We start from the raw sequence: 24123 nt of genomic DNA, 5'->3' as shown, positions 1-24123 counted from the left end.
TATATATATATATATATATATTGAACAATAGCTCACCTAGTATTTTGGAGTTTGTTTAGTTGACATTTAATAGATCCAGCTGAAGTGATGGAACAAATGGATTTATATCCACCATAGAATTCGAGCGGGTCCAACTTTACTGACCAGGTAGGAACTTAAACAAAGTTAGTTCCTGTACATTAATTGTTAAATAAGGTATAAAATAGGTAGAGAAAGAATTTGTAGGTCTTTAGTTATTGGTTTTATTTTCATCATCAGAGAACTATAATTTCCATCTATCTATCCTTTATCTTCTGCTTGTTCTGGTGCCGGGTCGTGGGGGCAGCAGCTTGAGACAGACATCTCTTTCCACAGCCACCTCTTCCAGCTTATCTGGGAGGACTCCGAGGCATTTCTAGGCCATCGGAGAGACATAGTCTCTCCAGCATGTCCTGGGTCTTCCTCCCTATAGGGAGGCTTCCAGTGGGCATTCTTACCAGATGCTACAACTATAATTTTGACTACATAATTTTTTTATACTTTTAGTTTGGGTGTTTCAAAGTATTAGAATAAAGTGGATGTCAGAGTCAGAGATTCTTTAGTCATTCGCACCACATGTGGTACATGTGGTGGAGCGAAATTATGTACACAGGGTCCCAGTTATATCCAACAATAAAATGTAAAAGAAAAACAATGATAACATCTAAGATATGAACTGAGGAAGAAGAAGAAAAAAACAAACTAAAAATACACTAAGCACTAATAGCATAAAAAACATTATGTCGAACATCAAAACTTCTAAAAACTGGGATCGTACCGGGAGCCTGTGAAGCTGCAACTGCTCTGAGCGTGGCCATCTTGGCATCTTGGATGTGGCAATACTTAATACACCCCAGTACTTATGGGTTTTTCATAATACAGCCCACTCCCCACAGGTACCCTGTAAGTATAAGTGCCAAGTATGTTCCTGGTACATACAGACATGTGTTCAGTAGGTACCAGGTATGTACCGTACCTTGTGGGTAGGAGTGCATTCATTCATTCAACTTTTATTTAGACAGGTAAACCCCATTGAGCCTCAAGGACTCATTTACAAGAGAGACCTGATTTCATACTAGGTGTTTGTACCTGTTACATACTCTGCAAGTACAGTCAATAGTCACTTCAAAATACAGCCTGCTCCTCGTAGATACCATATATTTACCAGATGCATAACCTCAGGGGTACCCTGTAAGTAGGGGTTGAATGAGTACATAATTTTTAAACTCGACATTAACATAATAAAACTCGAGTAGAACTCGAGTACTTGATGACATCATAGGATCTAAAGATCCAAAAATAAATGAATAAATAAATAAATAAAACCACAAAAAAGGTCATTATTTACAAAAAAAAGACCAACAAAACATTGGGAGCATATATTATGCTCCTACCATTTATCATACAGCAAATAAGTCACAGGAAAAACTAAACTATTAGGTACTATTATTATTAAACTGCAAAAGTGAAGAAACGTGCGGCACGTCAAAAATGAAACCAAAACCAGTGGGGAGGGGGGTTTGACCACCTCGCACCACCGCCAACTGTGGTGCGCATTAAGTTTAGTTTTAGAGCTTAATATGTTTATATATATTTTAAATAGGTTTAGAGTTTTTTTTTTTTTTTTGCTTTTTGTTTGTGAAACAAGGTCAGAGGAAGCTGGTTCTGGTTTGGTTCTATTGGACCTGGTGTTGCACCATATTCTGTGACCTGCAACAGTGCATGCAACACCGCCCCCTATGGTCACAATATACGATGGTCACAAAATATGGTGTAACACCTGTTCCCAACGTGCTCCAAACAGTCAGGAAGTTGATTCATTTTCTGTTTCTTACGGTAGTTGAACCAGAAGATTCATCTTTAGTGAAATATTTCCAGACTATTGATGCATTTCTACCCGTTTGTCAAGACTGGGCCTGCTCTGCTCCATCCGTCTGCTTGGAGGAATCCATTTTATAACCCGCGCCAGGTGCGGATCACATGACACGTGACGCAATGACGTAACGGCGGCGTAATGACTTCGCCACAAATACTCGACGTGAAATAAAAAAACTCGATAGGTGTCCTAGGAATCGATGTGTAAATTACTCGAGTAGTCTGTTAAAGCCCTACCTGTAAGTACTCGGTACCGTTTGCGCTGTATCATGTATTGCTACCCAAAATTTTACTAATAATTTAAAGGTTAATAGTGATAATGGTTATGACAACAGTGACTGCTGGTGGAATCGAACCCCCAACTCATGCATTGGAAGACGACTACTCTAACCACTCCAGCTACAGCTGCCAATAATGTAAATTAAAAAAACTAGAAGAAGACATTCACATGCCTGAAACTTGACCATTAGTCCTTTGCTGTCTCAAGAAAATTAAACCACTATTGTTTTTCAATTTCACAAGTTTGTCTATTTTTGGTTTTGTATGATGAATGTTCCTCCTGCAGCTGCCGTGTGCTCAGCTCTGGTTTTACATTAAGTGAGCTCAGCTCCTGCTGCGATGGTGTGAGGGTTTGTTTTAATGTCTGCCGTTCCCTCACCACCACCACATTTTGCTCCTCCCTACATGGTACATCAGCCTTTCAGCTGTTAATTATGGCTGACATTCTCCCTGTTTTTCTCAATCTGCTCTCCGCTGTACCTTCCTGTCTCTTCTCTGCGTTTGTCGCATCTCACCACTGATTCATCGCTCTTTCCTGTCCATCCACCTACCCCCTGCACCAAAATGGTAGATGGTGTTTGTCAGAGTGCATTAGCCTCAACATTCCACCTCTTTTCTTCACCTAGACGCACATAAATGCTGAGGAATGTGTTTATTGAATGGTTTGAGAATCATGAACAAGTTAAACAAAACATTTAGGATTTTTCAGACAAATGTATGTTTTTGATGTAGCTATTAAGAAAAAAGTTGGATTTATAAGGTATGTGTGTTTTGCATTGTCATTTGATACATAATTTAAATGAATCTTTCCATGTTTGCAACTAGATAACATATCCTAACCATGATGTTTATTTTTTCCAAAGCCTGCATAAAATTAGATATCAATTTGAGCAATATAGGCATTGTAAAAAATGAAATACCGTATTTTTTGGACTATAAGGCACAATATCAATGAATGGGTCAGCTTTCATACATAAGACGCACCGGATTATAAGGCACATTAAGTGAAACTAAAACATTTTGACAGATTTTTGAGCCACATAAAATTGGTTCCAGATCAGTAAACAACCAGAATTAATACATAAGGTTCACCGTATTATAGTGCTCACTGTTGATTTTTGAGAAAATTAAAGGATTTTAAGGGCGCCTTATATTCCGAACAATACGGTACATTCATTTTATGGTTAACATAAACAGTGTGACATTTCTAAAGTACGTTTAAACAACACTTATTTTTAGGAACTGTATATACTTCCAAGCCATTTTTTTTTAGCTTAAAAATATTTTTTTTTTGCTGAAATAAAAGTAAAATTTGTCGTGGTTTTGAGGGATTTGTTTCAGCTACAGGAAAGGAACTCTTTTTACTCTCAAGCCTTTAATACCGCTTTACTTCAACTGAGGAAGACAGTTTCACTCTTTCTATGTTCATAAAATTAGTAGACGACACTGTTTTTAAATAATAAAGTTCACTTCAGGTTTACATAAGTAGCTCTGGATCTACAGTCTCATTAACATTACAAATACACTATCCACCAGCACTCTCAGGTCATCTTAGCTCAGAACAATTACCTGTTGTTTAACATAAAATGCAAAAAAATAAATAAAATTAAAAAAAACGATTGATTAGAACTATATCCAAGTTCCTGTTAGTTCTCAGTTTAAGTAAATTGCAATAATTGGCTGCTGACGTGTGTGGACTGAAATGCAGCAGTGGCAATTTCAGTTTGCAGGATCGACCTGAGGACACAGACGGAGAAGTAAACGTTCATGTCCTCAAACGTTGCGTGTGTACAAGATGTATTAATATACACATCCCCTCAAGCTTACCTTTGATGCATTTCATGGAGGATCTGTTCTTTATTGTGGTTGCTCCATTAATGTAGACCTGTGGTGAAAAGTGCTATTTTCACCACTAATGGTTTTGTTTACTTCCATTTAATTAATGCAGCTAATGCTGGATGGGTTTGTTTTTTTTCTGTTGTTGGGGAATAAGAAGAAAATGTGTGTAGATGCACTTCTCATGTGTAGTCAATATTGAGTTTATTGATATTGCCATACAAATAAGAATATGTTAGCCTTTTTCTCTTAAAAAAATCAGCTTTTGTCACTGTCAGTCTGATATAAACACAATTATATTTTACTCTTTGCCAGCAAACACTCTGTTCTCCACATTGTTGACAGAATCAGAGGTAATTTCCTTTCCTCCATGCTGAGAGCTTGTTGCCTGTCGTTTATTTGTACTAGTCTTCATCACTATGAAATGGGCAAATGTGCTCAAGTCGCTTATCTATAGTTCTTATGAAGCATTTTATTCCTACTTGCTTTCTATCGCCTCCTGCTTGAAGGTGTAGATGGACTATAATTTTTGTTAGCATACATTTTCTTTTTTTTTTGTTTGTTTGTTTGGAGCCAACCCAATTCAAGATGGCCACTACAGCCAACTGACGGAAATAAAATAACTCTAAAATAGTGATATATAGTCATTCGAATCTTAGTTCTTTAATTTTAGTCAATTATCTTCAGGGATAACTAAACTGTTCAGATCAGGCTGTTGTATACCCATCTGCTCACTACAGACTCATGTTCGGGCTGCTGTTTAATATACCGTATTATTTTACAGTATTGGTGTTTTTAGTGTATATCTTAGATCCTTATTTATTGTTTCTTTTTATACTTTATATTAGCTGTTTTGGGGTGTAACTTGGACCTTGAGTACACAATTTCATTCCCACATGTACGGTGGCCCTAATGCAAATGACTATAAAGAACCTTGAACCTTAAGGGTTAAAATACAAACGCTGTTTTTTCAGGTTTGTTCCACTCAGTTCTACTGGATCAACTTCATCACCTCATTACATTGTTGTAGTTTCTCAAAGCTCACTCACCTTTCGTCAGTGTCTTAAGTCAGACCAGTTCATGAAGCTGGAGTTGTGAAATGTTGGGATTTTTCTGTATAAGTGGGAGTATTTTTTTTTCTCGCTTTTTTCTTTTAATCTTATCTCCTTTGCAGTCTCTTTCATAATTCCCAAACTTCAATTTTTTCTCTGTCATAAATCACATCAATTTTTTGAAGAACTCAACTAATTTCAAGTCCACAAAAAGTTGTTGTGTGTACTTTACCTGCATAATGGGCATCAGTGTGTAATACAGAAAGATGGGCAGCAGAAGTACTACAGAAGTTTGTATCATATACAGAAATGCTGGAGTCCACAGACTGCCAAGATTAGAAAACTATATTTTGTCCCTATTTTTTAATCAACCTTTTGTTCAGTCTAATGTAATAGGTGTAATAGGAAATCTGTTACAAATAAAGTCCAGTTGTTTTTGTATTGAACACTTTTTGAATGTAATAGGAAATGTTTCTGTGCTGCTGGCATTCATGGCCAGGTTTCTCTTGAAACATGCACTTTTAATCTCACTGAGATCTACCTGGTTAAATAAAGCTTTAGGGGAAAAAAAAACAGTAAGTCATGTTAAGAAACCTTATGTAAGCCTTGCTTGATCTTTTTCAGTCTCCGTGACAGCTGAACAAACGTTCAAATGTCACATAATTGATAAATATTTACCTGAGCTCATTACACTAGACTACACAACCGGTTTTGTGACTGGTACCAGTCTGAAATCAAATAATTTGAAATGGGTTATGTAGGCTGCAACATCATTGTTTGTTAATTTTAGACAATTTGCTGTTGAAACATAAAATATCAGATTAAGATCGTTTACAGTTACTAATATACATGCATACAATCAGTCACCACGCCCCAAATACATTCATATTTATTTTCAGTATTCAATGTCGCTGTTTAACGCTCGTGTTTTGATCCTTTACACCTGCTTTTTATTTAGTTTTATATGCAAACATGCTTTTAAAATTATTTTAATGATTGTTTTGTTACATTGTGACAGCAAAAATGTCCTCATTGTGCAATATCGCTGGGTGGGAATGACTGCAGAACACAGCTGAAACATGGATAGCTATGAACACTGTGTGAACCATAACCATAATAACCATGTCTATGATGGTCATCATTGCACTCTATTCATTGGTCAACTGGTCATCATTAACTTCACACAGACCCTCACACTGGTACATTTTCATATTTAAATCACTTCTTGGTCTGTTGCCTTCATACTCCTACATGCCATGTGATCAGTGCAGCTACAGCGTGTGCTCTCAAGACATCATTACCTGCAGTGTTCCCTCAGTGTAGACGGAATTTGGCAAAATGGCCTTCTCTTACTCCGCTCCTGTATCCTGGAACACCTTGTAAAAAGATCAGAAGCTCTTGACCTTGACCTCTCTAAGGGATTTTATACTACTGTTAAGTTCAATGCAAAAAATCAATGCAGACATGTTCCTGTTTTTAGTATCTTACACCGTTTTATGATGTAGCATGTTTTTTATTTAGTTTTATATCACTTCTTTTATATACTGTTTCATTCTATATGCTTTCATATGAATCTTTGTTGTTGTGTACCTCATTTATGGGTTTTGTTCAAAACAGGTCTCATGTAAATGAGTCCTCATGACTCAATGAGACTAACCTGTATAAATAAAGGTTGAATGAATAAGTAAGAATGAATATTATTGTAAAACTGTTCATTTTTAATTTTATCCTTCAAAAACATACCATTATAATCTGACAAATAGAAATATATATTCGTATCTCAGTATGCTTAAATTTGTCACATTTTAAAACTATATTTTAGGATTTTGTTGCTCCTCCTCATGCTTACCTAGGTCAGAAGCTGTTGCTCATAAATGAAATTCTATTTGACCAAACTATTGTAATAAAGTGAAGTAAGGACCCAGACTAAAGCTAAAAAACCTGATGTAATGGGAGCAGTGACATTATCAACTCACTCAACCCCATTTTTCTTTTTACAAAGCCAGAGTCTAAAGCGCTAATCACTCTGGCATATGACGGGCGTAGAGAATTATGCCTCCATTATTTTCTGTTATGACCCCCACATCCTACACCACTGCTTCCAGCAACATTTCTTGAAACTGTCTATTTTCAAGCCTCACCGCTCCTGAAAAAAATACATTTTTAGTTGTACCCGCTCCGTGCTTGAACACTCCGTTGAGGCTCTTCTTTTTGCTTTTGATAGCGATTATTTATTGGCAGTTCTTTTGTTTGGTTGTAGCACTGTTTCAAATGAAATGTATTTTAAAAAGGTAAAGATGGATATACATATCTGAAGTTATATGACCCAAGATCTCATTCCACATACAATATTGCCTGGTCGCAATATTACAGCGCACTTCAGTTTGACACGAGTTGTATGTTTTTATGACGTTAATTGATGTATGCACCTGCTGTTCCTATTAACACAGTAGTTCTCAAACTGTGGGGTGTGCCCTCTTGGCTCTTGTCCAACCCCCCCAGAGGGGCACAACGTTGTTGAAATGCAGTGTTTCCTCTACCAATATACAAGGAGGGTGCCCCGCCCTGTCAACAGAACCGAGTGCCCCACCTACTGTACTGTCCTTCACCCCACCCCCCTTCATCGACAACTGCTAGCACTGACGTAGCGCTAATTTAATGGCATGCAAAACACATGTGGTAACTAAACATCTATTGACGTAGTGCTCCGCTTCTGTCACGCATCACCCTGGTGGACAACTGCCAGCACAAAAGGAGTGCGTGTCTCTCTACACACACACACAACCTCCCCCGAGCACCCTGCCAAGGCAAATGACCTGGGGGAAACACTGGAATGTCATTGAATGAAACATTTTGCAGGCAAAACTACTGAAGCAATGCCTCAATGCAGCTTGAACCTATTTTAGGGCCACACTAAACAACTGTATTTTCATATTTATTTTTCTTTTTGACAATTTTGAAGTTTGGAAAATGGAGAGGCTTGTTCTTGCTAAATTCAATGACTTTAATCTTGTAACTGACTTAACTTATTGTGTTTTAAAGAAGATGGGAGGGAGATGTTTGTCACCCATTTCATGTGTTGAAGCTCCAAGTCAGCCCAGTTTAGGCTGAGTTCTGCTCCATGCCTCTATTCTTGCTATACTATACTTGCTTTGTTTCTAAAAGCTCACAACAGGACAGTTCTTTTTTTCTCTCCAAAGTGGGGACCCAACAAAAGAGTTTCAGAACCACTGCCATAACTCAATATGGTGTTATTTTTGTGATCATATATACTTAATTATTACTTCTTTTTTTTTAAAACTTGTCTGCCAAAATGTATTAAAATTTTAGAGTAAAACCAAGTTTTTTGGAAGATCTTTGTTAATTACAAACATTTGAAGTGAAAGTCTTTTTGATAACTTAATTGTAAGTTTATAAAATATATTTTTTTGACTATTATAACAGCTTATTAAATGCCTTTCATAGTTTATATCATATCCAGTGTTTCCCATACCATTATACAGGCAGGGTGCCCCGCCCTGTCAACAGAACCGAGTGCCCCGCCTACTGAACCCCATAACTGCCAGCACTGATGTAGCGCTAAGCTAGCGATGCACAATACAGACGCACTAGCTAAAAAGCTGTGACTATGGAAGTAGCGCTTCGTCTCACTTGCGCTGAGCCATTTCTTTCCCCCCTCACCCTGGCTTGAAAGCTGTCTGTACAAACAGCGAGCAACACAGTTGTGTCTCCTTGCCCCCACCCCGTCAACAAAAATCGCAGAACATGTGAGCGCCCTACCTAGGCAAGTAATCTAGGGGAAACCTAATCTATCAACAAAAACATTCTTACCGGATGTTCGTAAATCCACACTAAAACCAATAGTGGCCATTAATTTTACTTTTCAAGTATAGAAAAATAACTTTTTTAGTATGAGGTGCCATAAAATCCTATGGTACTTGTTTGCATATAATAAAATTTACATTTGCTAGACTGAAGTACACGCAGTTGATCAGAAAGCAAAGACTTACTGTTTATGAGTCAACTGTTGGTGAATGAAGCAGACCTTCACATGAGTTTGTGAATTAAATCAAATACCGTTCCATTTGAATGCATCATTCAAAACGACTGAAGAAGCTGAATAAAATTAAATATTTAAATAAATCCCCACTTTATTCATGAATTTTACAGCTGTGCCACATTGACACTCCTGATTCCAGTCTCCAATGAGACTGAGACGTTGATGAATCCTATATAATGAAACCTTTGTGACCATATTGTGCTTTTTAGTTAAGGTTGCGTTTTTCCCTCTTACCTTAACTAACCTCACCGGTGTCTTGAGTTCTGACATTTCTCTATGAAGTGGAACGGGTCTGGCAGGGTAATTATATTTCGCAGTATCACTGGGAGGTGCTGGCTGTTGTCTGCCATTCATCACAGACCATAAGAAACAAACCGATCTGAGAAGTAGCTCAAGCTTCTTGGGGGGGAAATCCCACATCCCTTTTAAAGCTGGAACATTTTCCAAGTCGGAGCTGATTTCTTCATACTGTTCACATTTAGTGCTCTGCACCCACTCTGTTTGTTTCCTGCTCTTCTCGCTGTATATCAGCAGAGTTCACTTTGCATCCTCAACATCATTAATCTTTTTGCAGACAGGGGCAGTGGGCGTATGTAAATGCAACCCTCCATTAATAAGCCAAAGCCTTCACCGCTGCTTTCTGCTGATATTGCTTCTGCTTCTGCAGACGCTCGCTCTGAACTCTTGCCTACATGCTTCATCTGCCTGCCCTGTCTGCATGCGTCCATAGTTTTCCATAATCTCTTGGCCTGTTTGAAGCATCCCAGAGTGGAGTGTTTTAATAACAATGATCATAAAGATAATCATCGAAAGGCTGCGGGCTGTCCACACACTGAACCCAATGAAAGTGTAACTGAGCAGATGTAACAGCATTGCTCTGTATCATTTTAATAGAGATGCAATCGAGAGGAAAGCTGGTTTGTTCCACTTATTGGATGATAGCAGTCTGTGATGTAATTACCATATCAAAGACAGGAGTCGCTGACATCTGCTCGGTTGTCAAACAACTTGTGTATTTATCTTTATCCCTCATTTAGTTTATGCTAAGACTAGATGATGTGTTGAAGGCTTGACTCTGAGATGCCACATCAGATATATCTGCTTAAAATGGTTTATGGTAAGGTTATTCAACTGGCGGCCCAGGGGCCAAATTAGAGCCACGGGTGAGCTCAGTTTGACCCACCAACGGGTTCATTTTTAAATAAAATGAGATTTTAAACCATGAAACAAACTTACTTAATGACAATTGATGGATATCTGCCCCCTGAACTCTTGGCTTCTAGCAATGTAGCTGTATGGCAATACTGAGCAGTTTACTTGAACAGTTCTGTTTTATGGTATTTTTAATGGCTTGTTTTGGTTTTAATTCAAGACTCTGCCAATTTTTGCTTCAAAATTGGTTTCAGACTTTAAAGGAATTTTTTAGCCATTTTAGAGTGGAATTCGGAGTAAAAGTTCTAAGTAAACAATATTTTACCTGTTGTAGATAGCTTCTTAAATGGCCTCATTAAGAGAAATGAAGTTAGCGTATAGCCAGCAGATGAGCTAACAGTTAGTCTTAACAAAGCCAAAACTAAAGTAATTTGTTGCCATCTTAAAACAACTCGTCTCCTTAATTTCTTACCAGTTCAATGCAATTTTATAAACCTTTACACTAAATCCAACTGTATTACAAGTGGAAATTGCAGCAGTAGTCGCACGTAGCACTTCTCGGGTATCCAGGAGTCACGCCTGGCAGTCATTTCTTCATGTTTTTGCTAAAATTACCATGTAATGTAAAATCTAATTAAGTGGAAAGGTTGAAATCAGTGTTCTCATGCGCCACTATAGAATTTTGCAGTGAACCTGTTTTAAAGTCCATTAAGACCATATTGACAAGTTAAAAATGTCTAGCTAAGACCAAATTGATGGCTGCTGTCTTAAAATCATCCATTCCCCAATGTTTTGTAGTGGTTTATACAAATGCTGTTTTTTTATTCTTTCAATAATGGCAGTTTTATATTAAACTATCACTGTAGCAGAAATGTTGAGAAATTCCTGTGGAACCTGACCCCTCAAGTACTGTACTTCAGGAAGTACTATCTCGCTGTTTTATAAAATTACATTTGCATTAACCCCTATACAACTTTCAGAACTTGACTTGTTTTAATCTGCTCGATTTCTCCAAACTGAGACAGATCAAAAATCTATCTATTTATACATTTTACATATTTTCAACCAACTACAAAGTAAATGCACTATTCCTTTATGTTCATTTTGTTTTAAAAAAGCTTTTGTTGAACCCAAATTTTCTTTTTACATGTTTGCCTCATATATGTCTCATGTGTTATGGCCTTTTTCCCTCCAACAAACTTTCTTAGACATGATCAAACTTTTATTTCAAATATTTCATAGTTAACCTTTCTGAAAGTGACTCTGAAAGCCCTACTTGGTTCTTTTACATTAGAATGATTTACACTTTTACAGCCATGATAAATATTTATGTTGATGCACTGAGCTTTCTGTTACGTAATTGCCGTTAATTGAAGCAGGTAAATTCTGCCTGTTCACAGCAACAGGAAGAAAAGTGACAATACCATCCCCAATTTGCCCTTATGAATGCTGTAATTATGATGGCAGTCTTTTGCTGCTAACCCGCTGATGATTGTACTGCTGGTAATAGTGGCATTTCAAATAATTAATCATGAATTGGTAAGAGGAAAGTGGTCTTTTCTGTCATGTTGCCAGTGCAAGGGAGAACAATAAAAAAGTGGGTGAAAAGGGGAGTGAGGACTTTTCTTCCACGTAATTTGTGGGGGCTAAAGCATTAAACTGCTAAATGAAAGCTAATTACATAAGAGGAGCTGGGGAAACGGGCGCTGTGCCCCCTCAGGGCCCTGGCCATCTATCTGATTTAAGACGTACAATGTGCCAGCACCAAATCGAATCTGCAGGGAGCAATTGAAGGTTCCCTGCACCGCACATGCATACAAATGCACACATGCACGCGCGTGCACACACACATGCAGATCCTTGTGTTGTGATGATGTGAACAACACACAAAAATGCTAGTCATTCTATTATTGTTTTATTTCCCTGACAATGTGTGAGGTGAGAATCAAAGTGTTTATTCATGTAAAATGTTTTTAGTGTTGTCTGGGGGGAAAAATGTTTGAGCATCGTTTTATTTAGTCTTTTTTTCTTGAACAAATTATTTTCCTAATTGTTAGAAATAAAAAACTACTGCAACTACAAAACAAATTACATTTTTTGCAACGTTCACTAGTGATATTTATGTAGAAGACTGGACAAATGAAAGCAATAATTTAGATTTCAAGTCTTTCTTTCTTTGCCATTTTTACACGAGAAGCTCAATCAAGACAGAGAACCATAATATTCCTTAATAACCTTTTTAATCACAATAAAATTTTAATTGGCGATATGTGACTTATCTGTTCTGCTGATTATCCATACTGTTGATTATATCAAGTTGGATGTTTTAACCATCCAAAATCACATTTTTGGATCGTTAAAAGTAGCTAAGCTGAGAAGCGAAGCTACAAGCTAAGCTAACAGGCCGACCTCGGGGAAAAAAATCTCCGTCTTGTCAAAGCTCCAAAATTCTCGGTTGAAACTTGTGTATTTCATGTAAAAAGTTGTTTTTCTCTGCAAAAGAAGCTGAGAACTTGTTTACTGATTTTTTAAATTAAAAGCTTTGTGTGAAAAATGCTATGCTAAAGAGCTCAAATCACACTGAGCGTTCGCCATTTTGAGAACTGAAAAAAAGGAAAGCGAGACAGCCCATGTCATGTCAAGGGGCCTCCCTCCCATTTTTCTTAGAGACATGCTGCTCGCTCCCTCACTAGCCGTCCTAAGGTTCAAACAGTCTTGCACTTCCATCCAGTGGCCAAAAAAGGTACTACACACAAAATAAAACAACATTTCTTCTTAAATGTGACAATAATTACTAATTATTGTCAAATTTCAAATATTATCATTCATCGCAATAATTTCTGAGACAATTAATCGCCCAGCAAAATTTGTTATTGTGACAGGCCTAGTTTAGCGTACTGTTTAGCGTTCGTTAACGTATATCTTAGGGAATATCTTAGATCCTTATATAGTTTCTTTTTATACTTAATATTTTTGCTATTTTAGGTGTAACTGGGATCTTGAGTATACAGTTTCATTCCATCTCATGTACCACATGTGATGCAAATAACAATAAAGATACTTGAACTTGAAAATACCAATACATTTTTAAGACACAAACCAAATGAAGTAGGACTACGTGAAAGGTTTTATTCTACCTGTAGTTTCTTTTTGTGTTAAAGTTGGCTTTGAGTGCATTAAGTTGAACCTTTTTAGAAGCAACCTGTTAAGTTTGTTACTGTTTATGCTTAAAAAGTCACATTTTCCTTTACTAAAATCAATTTGACAAAATTGATCAATAATAATTTCAAAAGATGATCAAGACAAATGTTTCCCTTTTTCTGCTCCCTCTGGTCTGCACCATGTGGCCCAGTTTCCTGTGTGGCTCCACATTCCAACGCTGCATAACTTCGCTCCGGGGATTTAACATGTGACCTCATCTAGTCTGAACGGGACCATTCTCAGAACGGATCAGTAGAAGTTCTGTTGAGCTACTTTTAACTGCTCTCTTTTATTCGTCGTGTTGTTTTGTACAATTAAGTTCCAGAACATAAGATGCATATCATCTCTCTTGCTTGCACACTTTACAGTTTGTTGTGTCTCTTGCGTCTGTTGTTTTTTTGTGTTTTTTTTTCTTTCTTCTGGGTTAATCTCGGCTGCTTGCAGACGTCTTTAGGATGAGTCTCTTCCTGATGGATTAGCCTCAATGATGCTGCAAGTCTGAAAATAGTAACTCGAACATGTTCAGAGAAGTAAAGACTAAAGGACAGTAATTTATTCAAGTCATTAGATATAAAGTCAACAAACGTTAAACTAATAATTTAATGATTGTCAAGCAATCTTGTTCTTTCTTGTGTAATCTTGCATAATCTGTTAGCGGTTTGTATGTGTTGTGAATGACTGCCAGCTACTAGCACACCAAAGTTGAGCTCAATACAATAGTCCCTCGTTACTTCGCAGTTCATTTGTTGCAGACGAGCTCTTATCGTGGTTTTCAAAGTAAGATTGGACATGGCACACAATTAGCTGATTGATGGATGAGCCACATGTTTGGCATATAATTTTTATTAAAAAAATATATTTTAAATTAGCACCTTATGCACATTTGTGCAGCCCATACTGCTGCAGGATAAACTTCCTGCTGCAGCTGAACAGCTGTTCACCATGCAGAGTGGAGAAGTGGGCGTGGCCAAGAGCACTTGCAGGTGGCAAAGAGCAGAGGAGGCAGAGAGCTGAAATCATGACATCCTGTGCTCTTTTAGAGCTTTAGAGTTTAGAAACATTGTTTAGAATATTGCAAGAGTGTGGAAAGGGTTTAAAACACTGCAATATATATAACTACTATTTATTACTTGTACTACTATTAATACTTCACAGTTTTTCACTTATCGCGGGTCTTCAGGGTACGGATCCCCCGCGATAAACGAGGGACTACTGTATCTGTAAAATCAACAGATATGTAGACATATTTTAGTTTATTATGATGGAGATGTTGTAGACATCTTGGATGGCCTGGTTTCCAAAAAAATATTTCATGCTTTTAAAACTATATATTGTATAATATGCAGCACTCTGCACGTGTTGGAGATGATGCTCCGCTACTGCCAAAATCAAATTTAGCGCAGTATCTGTAAAACTGGCTGAGTTATAGTTGTGTTTATGTTTGCTAAGTTTGCTTAGCTGTGGCAGCCATCTTGAATGGGCTTGAATAAACCATTATAGATGTACATCCAACGATTACTTTCTGAACATTTTATTAAACTCTGTCTCATTGGTCATGGAAGAGTTTGCTAATGCTCCAAGAATAAATAAATAACAGACTTAAATGCTTCTTATGTGGCGGAGACACGTGTAAAGTTTAATTTTATTTTCTTCTCGTCTTCTACCAGAAAGAAGCCCAAAATGAATCTGTGGAGCAGTTTGAGCCTCACACCATCTGATTTAAATGTAAATTTTAAAGGCAATCCTGCTGAAAATGACCACTTCCTGATCTGCTGCACAGTTTCAGCTTGATTATAAAGGGTGGTCGTGTATTTGTTACATGTTTGCACTATATCAGGTTGCTGTGCGTTCAGCTGGCCCATATTTTTAGTTTGCCTTTGAGCTGTGTTCCTGTACTGGAGAGGAAAATCAGGCTCGGGCCTGACGAGAAGAAAGAGACGGAGCAGAGTGAAAACTTCACTGGTTCACTGCCAGCCACAGTGGAAATTTGTGCTAATGAGTTGCCATTGTTGCTACTTTGTTAATGATTCTTTACGAATGTCTGCGCTGGTGTGTTTTGGAGCACAGCAGCAGAGAGAAACTGGGGAGGAAAGAGTGGTGGGACTGCATAACTCTTACTTGGTGTGAGAGAGGAAGTCCACGTGCTTCCTTGAATTACTTGTTTTTCATTCGGTGATGACTCACCCACTTTGACCTTCGCTTTTTCACGCAGCCTTACAAAGATGCCATGGACAGTTTGCTGCATGTGTCAGAACAGTTTGAATGACTAACTTAATTATCATCTTTTGAACCATCTTTCATCTGTCTTCTCTGAATTGGTGAATAATTTTCATCATCCACAAAGGCAACGGTTTCCTTTCAGAGGCGATAATAGAAGTGACTGGTGGATTTTTAGCTTTTATTTTATTAATTAGACAAAGTTTTTCCTAAACGCTCGTTTTTGTAATGGTTTTGCTAATGACTAAAAACTATTCAGGTTTTCAAGTGACAGCAGTGCGTAGGAGACGCAGACGGAGACAGAGGGACGGGTGGGTGGCTGAACGGTGCGCCGAGGAAGAAGAAAAGAGAAAAAAGAGCGAGCTGTTACACAATTGTGATAGGGTTTGTGATGTCAGTTTTGTTTCTGTGATTCTCTTTTAGCATTCGAAGTCAACCAAATAAATCCAAATCAGCAAATGCAGACAAGCATGCACGCACACGCGCTCACACGCACACTTCCTATTAGTGTCATACACACTCTTATCTGCGGGTAGGTGAGTCGGATAATCTCATGACTCGCCTGACCTCCTCTGTACTCTCTGCCAGCAGCGACAGTAGATTGGTCCAAGAGTCTGAGTGGGGGTGGGGACAGGAGGCGTCTGCAGCTGCTGCAGCAGTAATACAGATATTATATAACCTTAGCAGAAGAGGCGGGATAAGAGGAAGGACTAAAAGGGGAATGAGTTTACGGAAAAAGAAAAGGAAAAAGTTGGAGATTTGTTGAGAAAAACTGATATGATTGAGGACACAGAATGAAGGCAGGAAAGAAAATGTACAATATGGTTGCACAGTCTACTAAATTTATGGTAATAAGCTATTGTAAGTTGGTAAATTTTAACATTTCCATGTCCCTTTGCAGTGTCTTGATTTGTCTAAAGGAACAATGTAAGTACAAATTAAAAAACAATTTAAACAAACAGTTATTTTGAGATGACGCGCAACTGGCTGAGAAGTACGTTAGCATGCTACTGCTATATAAACACAATCTGCTGACTTTTGTTGGGCTGAATTCAAGGAGAGCTCAAATATTTTAGCCTTAGTTGTTTCTCAGCTATTTTAACCTCTGTCAGATTTGTTGTACTCCTAATTTTGTTTGGCTATGTTTATCCCAACACCAGAATTTCAAACTTCTTCTTTCGGCTTTTCCCTCTTCAGGGGTCACAGCGAGCCATCCTCCTCAGTCTCACTCTGTCCTCTACATCCTCTGTCCTCACTACCTCCTTGTCCTCTATGCTTATGTTTACATGGACATAAGTAATCGGATTAAACGGCCATTCAGAATAAAAATGTGTCATGTAAACGCCCCATTCAAATAATTTTTTTGTTTATTCAGCTCGATCTGAAAGAATTTGTATTCGGAACGAGACTGGTGGTTTACGCCAATCCTTAACCCGAACGGTGTGCATGTAAACACTTAATCTGTTCATTTTTTTTTCCAATTGTGAAAAACTGACCTGACTGCGCATGTGCGACCTATGTCATTTCCACCTGGCTAATGCTAATAATATTAGCGTGTCGGGGAAGTAAAACTGGTCAGTGAGCGACACGACATTTCTACTAGAAACTTTGAAAGAGCTCAAAATGACCTGTATCACCTGTAGCTCAGTCAGGGAGTGCAGTAACGTCTCCACCGTCATTAAAACCTGTCTTGGGTCCATTTTGGCCGCTCACGTTTGTTTACGTTCATCCTGGAAGTAAACCGGAAGTAGAACTTCTTCTTCTGTGGTTTTTTTAAGGGGAGTTTACCACTATGCACATGTCAGTACTTCTGTTCAGAATCAAAGCTGCTGCATGTAAACGCTTGTTGTGAATGGAATGTGCCCATGTAAACGATACATTTGAATTATTTAATATGAAAACATTTCAATCCGGTCAAAGAATTTTGCGCATGTAAACATAGCTTATAACTGTATACATATATCTCCTCTTTGTCTTTTTCCTGGCAGCTGCATTTCTATCATCCTTTTATCAATATACCCACTGTCCCTCCTCTGGACATGTCCAAACCATCGCAGTCTGTCCTCTCTAACTTTATCTCCCAGTTGTTCAACCTGTGCTGCACCTGTAATGGTCTCATTCCTAATAATCTATTCTTATCACTCCTAAGGAGAACCTCAACATCTTCATTTCTACCACTTCCAGTTCTTTCTCCTGTCTTTTTGTCCATGCCACTGGCTCCAGACCATACAACATAGCTGGTCTCACCACTGTCCTGTCTTGTAACCACAATTTCAAACTTTGTATACTTTATATAATTTTTGACATTGCATTAGAAAAAGATGACAAGTTATGATGCATTAAAAAAAAAAACAATTAAAAAAACTGCTCTTCAAAGCAAATTTGTTCACAAGCAGCCCTGACATGTCCAACAAATGGATCACCAATGCCAAGTTTTATTATATTTATATAATGTTTATAAAATTTTACAAAAAATACAGTTTTTAATTTTGTGAGTAAAGTTGGGATCTATACAAAATATTCTCTTGAACAGTGTAAACTGCAGCTGTTGTTTACGAGATTAAAAAAAAAAATCTATTTTCTGTTTGTCAATCCCATGTGAAAATTTTAGTCACATTCTGAATGAAAAAATGTCACTCTCTCGAGGCCTTCCTCATACTTTCCATTCCCACATGTTAATTAAAGCTTTGATCTTATTGAAAAAAATCTTGGCTTGCGTCTGTTCCCATGTGGTAATTGCTACAGTAAATGATTTCCCAGTGACACTGCAGGTCAGCCCAGTTCAGATGCTCTCCCCATAGTTACTGGGGAAAGTGTGTTTGTAGACTGCCATTAAGGCTCCTCTGGCTTTTCCCGCTCATCGTCATGTAATATGACACCGAGAAAGCACATTAAGACATCGTGTTTATGTTCTCGCTTTAAATCCAACCTATTGACCAAGAAATAAACATGTCCAAATGAGGCACTGTTGGTTTTATTTCACATTTTGTGAGCAAATGTACAGAGAGACGTTTGTTGGTAAAAGCACAGTGGTGGAGTTTAATTGGAAGCACATCGTCTCATTAGGTTTTTGTGACATTTGCCTATGTGATACAAATAGAGACGCACTGAATGCAACGTGGAAGGAAATACAACAATCTAAATAAAGTTGATGGTTCAGAGCCAAATTAAATGTCTCAGCAAGGTGAAGGAGGGTGTGTTTAATCTTTAATTCAAATCATTCTGTGTTCATTTTTTATATATTGACTTTAGTCATGTCAGAGCAGGACATGTTGGACTTATGTAACTTGTATTATTTTTAGCCCTCAATGCACTTCAAAATGCCAAACATCGGAATAAAACATGACAACCAAAACTAGGACAAAACATTCAACACGAACGACAACATACGCAGTAAAGTTTTCTACACTTGCTGTGCTTGATTGCTAGCAAATCCCCACTTCACAAGCTGCATTTGATTCAACCACAGGGAGCTATCACAGATCAAACACCTTCCCAGTCATTGGTGCTCACAAAATCTTCAGTTTAATCTGACAAAGTGCTTCAAGTTGTCAATAATGAAAGAAAATAAATAAGAGGGCATGGCAGTTTTGTGTGCTCCTTGTGGCAGATGTCAGGGGAGGATACTTTCTATAAATACTCTACAACTGCCAGACCAATAAACCAAAATTAGAACCAGAACATATCAAAATGCATCAACAAGCCTTTGCTGTGTGGTACTGTTGCAGATAACGTCCAACCACAGTGTGCACAGACCATTACAAGGGCTGAAGGAATGAGGCTACGCCTTGTCATGGCAGCTAATAACTGTGGGTAATCGGCTAATTATTACTGGCAGGCTGGTAAAAAGCTTGCGTTGTGAAGTTGCAATGTTTCACACAGATTAGTCACAACACAGAAACCTTTGTGAATAACACCAATAATAATTTTCCACGACTGCTAGAAGTTCTGTTTGTGATCAGGTGAGGAAAAATGCCATAAAGAGGAGCCCATTCGCTGGTCCATTCTTCAACGTTCAGCTTTGAATTCAATCAACCATCCGTAAGACCGGTCCAATCCAAGGAGGCCCCATTCCATAACTCCCACAAGCCAAAGGTCACTCACTACTCAATGCCCCAGTTAGCTAGTTGTGACTTGCACAATAATAATCAGGTAGTTTAAAGTTGTGGCCAACAAAGATACTAATTTACATTGTTTATAAGTTTTGTATGGAAGTGATATTCTTTCAAACTGAATACAGTAATATTAGCAGCATTTAGTCGTTGAGATTCTGAGTCACACAACTGTTGGATTAAAAGTTAAGTGTGTAACACTCCCTCCTGAAGTATCGGTAGTTTTTCTTGGGTTCACTTGCTGATACAATTTAAACCAGGGGTGGGCAACATTTTTTTTCCACAGGGCCAAATCAAGGTATTTAAAGCAATCGAAGGGCCACATCGAGAATTAGTAAATAGATTTTTTTTAAGACAGATAATCTGGAACACGTATTATAGGCTTTATCTTGTTGTAACAAAGTTGGCATGCTTGAAAAAAATATGTCTCTATATTCTAAGAGTATGACACATTCTTTGTAAACTGGCTCTTGAGACAATATATTTGTTAGTTTAAATGTGTTTAAAAGAACCACAATATACTCGCTTTTTAGAGTCTTTTTAGAGTCTTTAAGGTCCAGTCTAGTTCTGGAAACACAACAACTTCAAGAAAACGTTTTTGGCGTTTCTTAATATGAAAGTTTTTGATGCAATTGTCCAAAATGTTTAATTTATTAAGCTTCATTGATAAAATGCAGGTTTTCATCTATTTTTTTTTTTTTTTGTTTTCTTTTCTATTAAGAAAATTGAGGGCCGGATAGAAATTGTCCAAGGGCCGCTTTTGGCCCTCGGGCCATAAATTGCCCACCTTTAACCCTTTAGCATTTCTCTAAATGAAAGAAAACCCAATTTGTAAAAAAAAAAAATAATAATAATTATATGTATATGTATATATATATATATATATATATATATATATAAATTTCTAGTTCCTGTGATTTAGCATGAGCTATAAATGTGCATTTTTGTTTAACACTATTTCATTAATATGATGGTCCTCTCTATTTTTCATAGTCTGGGAACAAATTCCCTGATTTCCGTCCTCGTCCCCCCTCTGTGTAGACCATCTGCAGAACAGAGTGCTTATATATTTTTTAGAGACTGCCAAAAAGCAAACTGCATTCAGAATATCATAAAGTGGAGTCTCCCTCACCGTACTGGGAGTGATCTAGACTGACTCTGTTAGGATAAAGATAAACATCTTAGCTGGACTTCCTCCAAGATCCACCACTGCTGCTCTGCTTGGTTCCAGTCATGTTTTCATTAGCAGGTGTCATCTTTCCAATGACCATGAGTTAGGTCGCGCCTGTTTGAAAATAGGATTGGGGTCAGTTCCTGATTGAGTCAGCCAGATAAATATTTTTTTCTTTTAGTCTTTTCCACACATGGTCCATTCTTATGTCATGTTTTTGATCTGCAGTTTGAAATGTGAAGAGCTGAAAATATGAATTGAGCTAAACAATGCTGCAGCCATTGTCTATCTTAGTAGTACCTGAAGTTTAAAATCATTATCAAGCTTAGCAATATGGTATTTTGCTTAATTCCAGCATACATGCCAACCAGTATGCTTCCAAAACAGACAAAGGAGAGATGACTAAACCTGTTAAACAGTCTAAATCCTGTTGTGGATTACCGAGCTGTCACTGCTGAGATACTCCTGGTTTAAACGCTGTCACTTCCTCCACATCACAGCTGCAAATTGGTACCTGTGAATGGTAAAGCGGTGTACTGTGGGGTTTTATTTAAGCACGAGAAAGAAAAATGACACTTGCATGTGTGTACACAATTATCTTAAAAAGGTTTAGGCATGGTTTAATTCAGATTATAGCACAATTGCAGGCTTGGTCTGAGATTTAGAGCTTAGCTGCTGCACAAAAAGCTGACAAGCTTAATTCTTTTTGGCTTATTTGCTTTCGTATCAATGATGAGACGATCTGTAAGCTCATCAAAAATAAACCCACTGCTGTTGGTAAATTATTTTTAGCCAATCGTTTTCTTTTTGTTTGTTTTGCAAAGTAGTATAATCCTTTAAATTGCACGTTTTGTTGCTTTAAATAGCTGAGCTCCTGTCCCAGTGACATTTTACCTTAGAAAAATGCTTCGCTGTGCAAAGAACATACAAATATGACTTTTATTCGGATTTATTTCCATTGGATGCCAGATGTATCCGAACATTTTTTGTGTCCTAGCAACAGTACAAAAAAAACCTTTTACTTTTTACACCAGGCCTCTGCTGAGTGTTTGCTAAACATTTTCTTGCAAATCAAACTCTTTAACGTTTTTCACCCCCCTTTTCCCTTTCCCTCTACTTTTTGTATATATTCCAGCTCGTCAACCAGGACAGGAGAGCCCAGCAGCACTGTGGTGTCAAGCCAGTCCAAACCCAGTGGGCAGAGCCATAAGGTCTGTTTGGTGTGCTCGGACGAGGCCTCGGGATGCCACTATGGTGTGGTAACCTGCGGCAGTTGCAAGGTGTTCTTCAAGAGGGCCGTCGAAGGTTGGTTGCACACATCTGCCAGTTTTCACACTCTTCAGCTCCGAATTCTTTCTGTCATGACACACTGTAAGCATTTTTGTTTCGATTTGACCAATGGAATATTAAAAAAAAGCAGGTTAAATAAAAAATAAAACCAGCATTTCACATACAAAAAATAATGTTCTTGTGAAATTTGTGCAACAGTTATTCATATATATGAGTGTTCCTTAAAACTTTAATCAGCAAGCAACAACTGAACGCGTAGTTCAACTGTAGTTATTTCCCGACATGTATTTGTTATTAAGCTGCAGAAAGTTGGAACACTTTCCACAATCTAAGCTCAGAATAGAACAGTAGGATGCCTGCATTTTTTGAGCATTACAGTCATCGTTCTATTCTTGTAGGACTACCTTCTTTTCTTTTTCTCCTTCCTGTTTTCCCAGTATCAAAACTTGGATTACTCACTGGTGATTTTAACAAAAACTTGGACAGGAAAAGTTCCGAACCATCTCTTTTCTTCCCATTTTAACATAGTGTTGTCTGTCAGAAATGTGGTACTTGTGTGGGCTCTATTTCCTTTGCTGGACAAGCATTTTATATTGTTTACCAGAGGATTCATGCTTTGCCACAGAGAAATTGTTTGTGCCTTATAATGATTTTCTTAAACTCTAAAATCTTGAGAAGGGAAGACGAGGAATGCATCTGACAAACGAGCAAAAGTTATTGAGCTCTAAATCTTTTTTGTCATGCATTCCTCTGCCCTTATCTTTATGCGTTTGCTGTTTTCTTCCTGCTGCCTCTGCAGATGTGGTATTGCTTTCCGAGGGTTTTTTCACTGCCAACTGATCGGTGCTTGTTCTCATCAACAATCGGCATGTAAAGCCTCGGTGAACACTAAATAAGCTACTGTCTTAATTCTAATTGATCCAATGCTGACACAGTACTCTCTGCAACAAGATGACCCTCAATAATCTTCTCTTCCCATTTAGTTTTAAAACAAATAGACGTGTCCTTCTTTCTATTTCATTTAGTACTTTTGTTTCCTCTTTTAACAGCAGCTGCCATTCCTTAGTGAAGTACAGGCTGGTGAACAAACTTGCTGTCTCCTATAGGATAGGACTTTTGGATTTCTGCAGCAGTTCAAGACAGAAACATGGTGGTTCTTTAATGGAAATTATGAAATATGTTTATTTTTTTTATTAATAAACAATCTTCGTAATATTTTAACCAAACAAATGAAGCAGTGCCAATTGAACTTAGTCAAGTTTTTCAATGTTTGTCTTGTTTTATATTCATTATAGACACCCTGTACTCAAAATGCAAAACCAAAATCAGATTTTTGGAGGACTTTTGTTAATATATTAACAATAATAGAAACAAACAAATCATAATGCCGCCATTAGTATTCATACTCTTTGTTCTGACGCTGAAGGGTACTGGGATAGTTCAGGTGTTTGGACGTCTCATGTTGTGGGAAAGTTTTGAATAAACCGAACTGGTGTGAATAGCTCTTTGAACGACCTTGATTTGGAGAAATGGAGTTTAAATCTGATCGGATTGATGAGCTAACTAGTCTGAGTGGTGCCAAGAACTAAGTGGATTGCTCCTGTCTAAAAGCAACTCTAATCTCAAAAATGTCATTGCCGTTCATGCAATCAGTGTTTCGTAAACATTTCCATTTCTGTCAGTTTAGCATTGCATGGTTACTCTGACAGAAATAGTTCAGTATTCCTGCCAAATGTGTTTCTAGAGGGAGCAACGGAAAGCTGCTGGTGCTTTTTACACATGGAAATATGCATAATTCCATATAAATAGCCGTGCAATGCGGAATTAACTGCAGTGTAAACATTTATGAAAGAGGGATTG

General features: G+C 37.7%; 1 protein-coding gene across 2 annotated transcripts in view; it reads left to right on the top strand.

Annotated features, from left to right (window-relative positions):
- LOC119420493 (glucocorticoid receptor) overlaps positions 1–24123 on the top strand; it is a 74226-nt gene that overhangs the window by 20706 nt on the left and 29397 nt on the right. For both annotated transcript variants that reach the window (XM_037687897.1, XM_037687896.1), the window contains exon 3: positions 22109–22278. In XM_037687897.1, coding sequence (XP_037543825.1) covers positions 22109–22278 — 170 coding nt within the window. The remainder of the gene's footprint in view (positions 1–22108; positions 22279–24123) is intronic.

The sequence above is a fragment of the Nematolebias whitei genome, chromosome 14, assembly GCF_014905685.2.
Source record: "Nematolebias whitei isolate Nwh7 chromosome 14, NemWhi1, whole genome shotgun sequence".
In the NCBI taxonomy this organism is placed as follows: Eukaryota; Metazoa; Chordata; class Actinopteri; order Cyprinodontiformes; family Rivulidae; genus Nematolebias; species Nematolebias whitei.
Note: the sequence above shows the minus strand (reverse complement) of the source record. Positions and strands in the feature narration are given on the sequence as shown.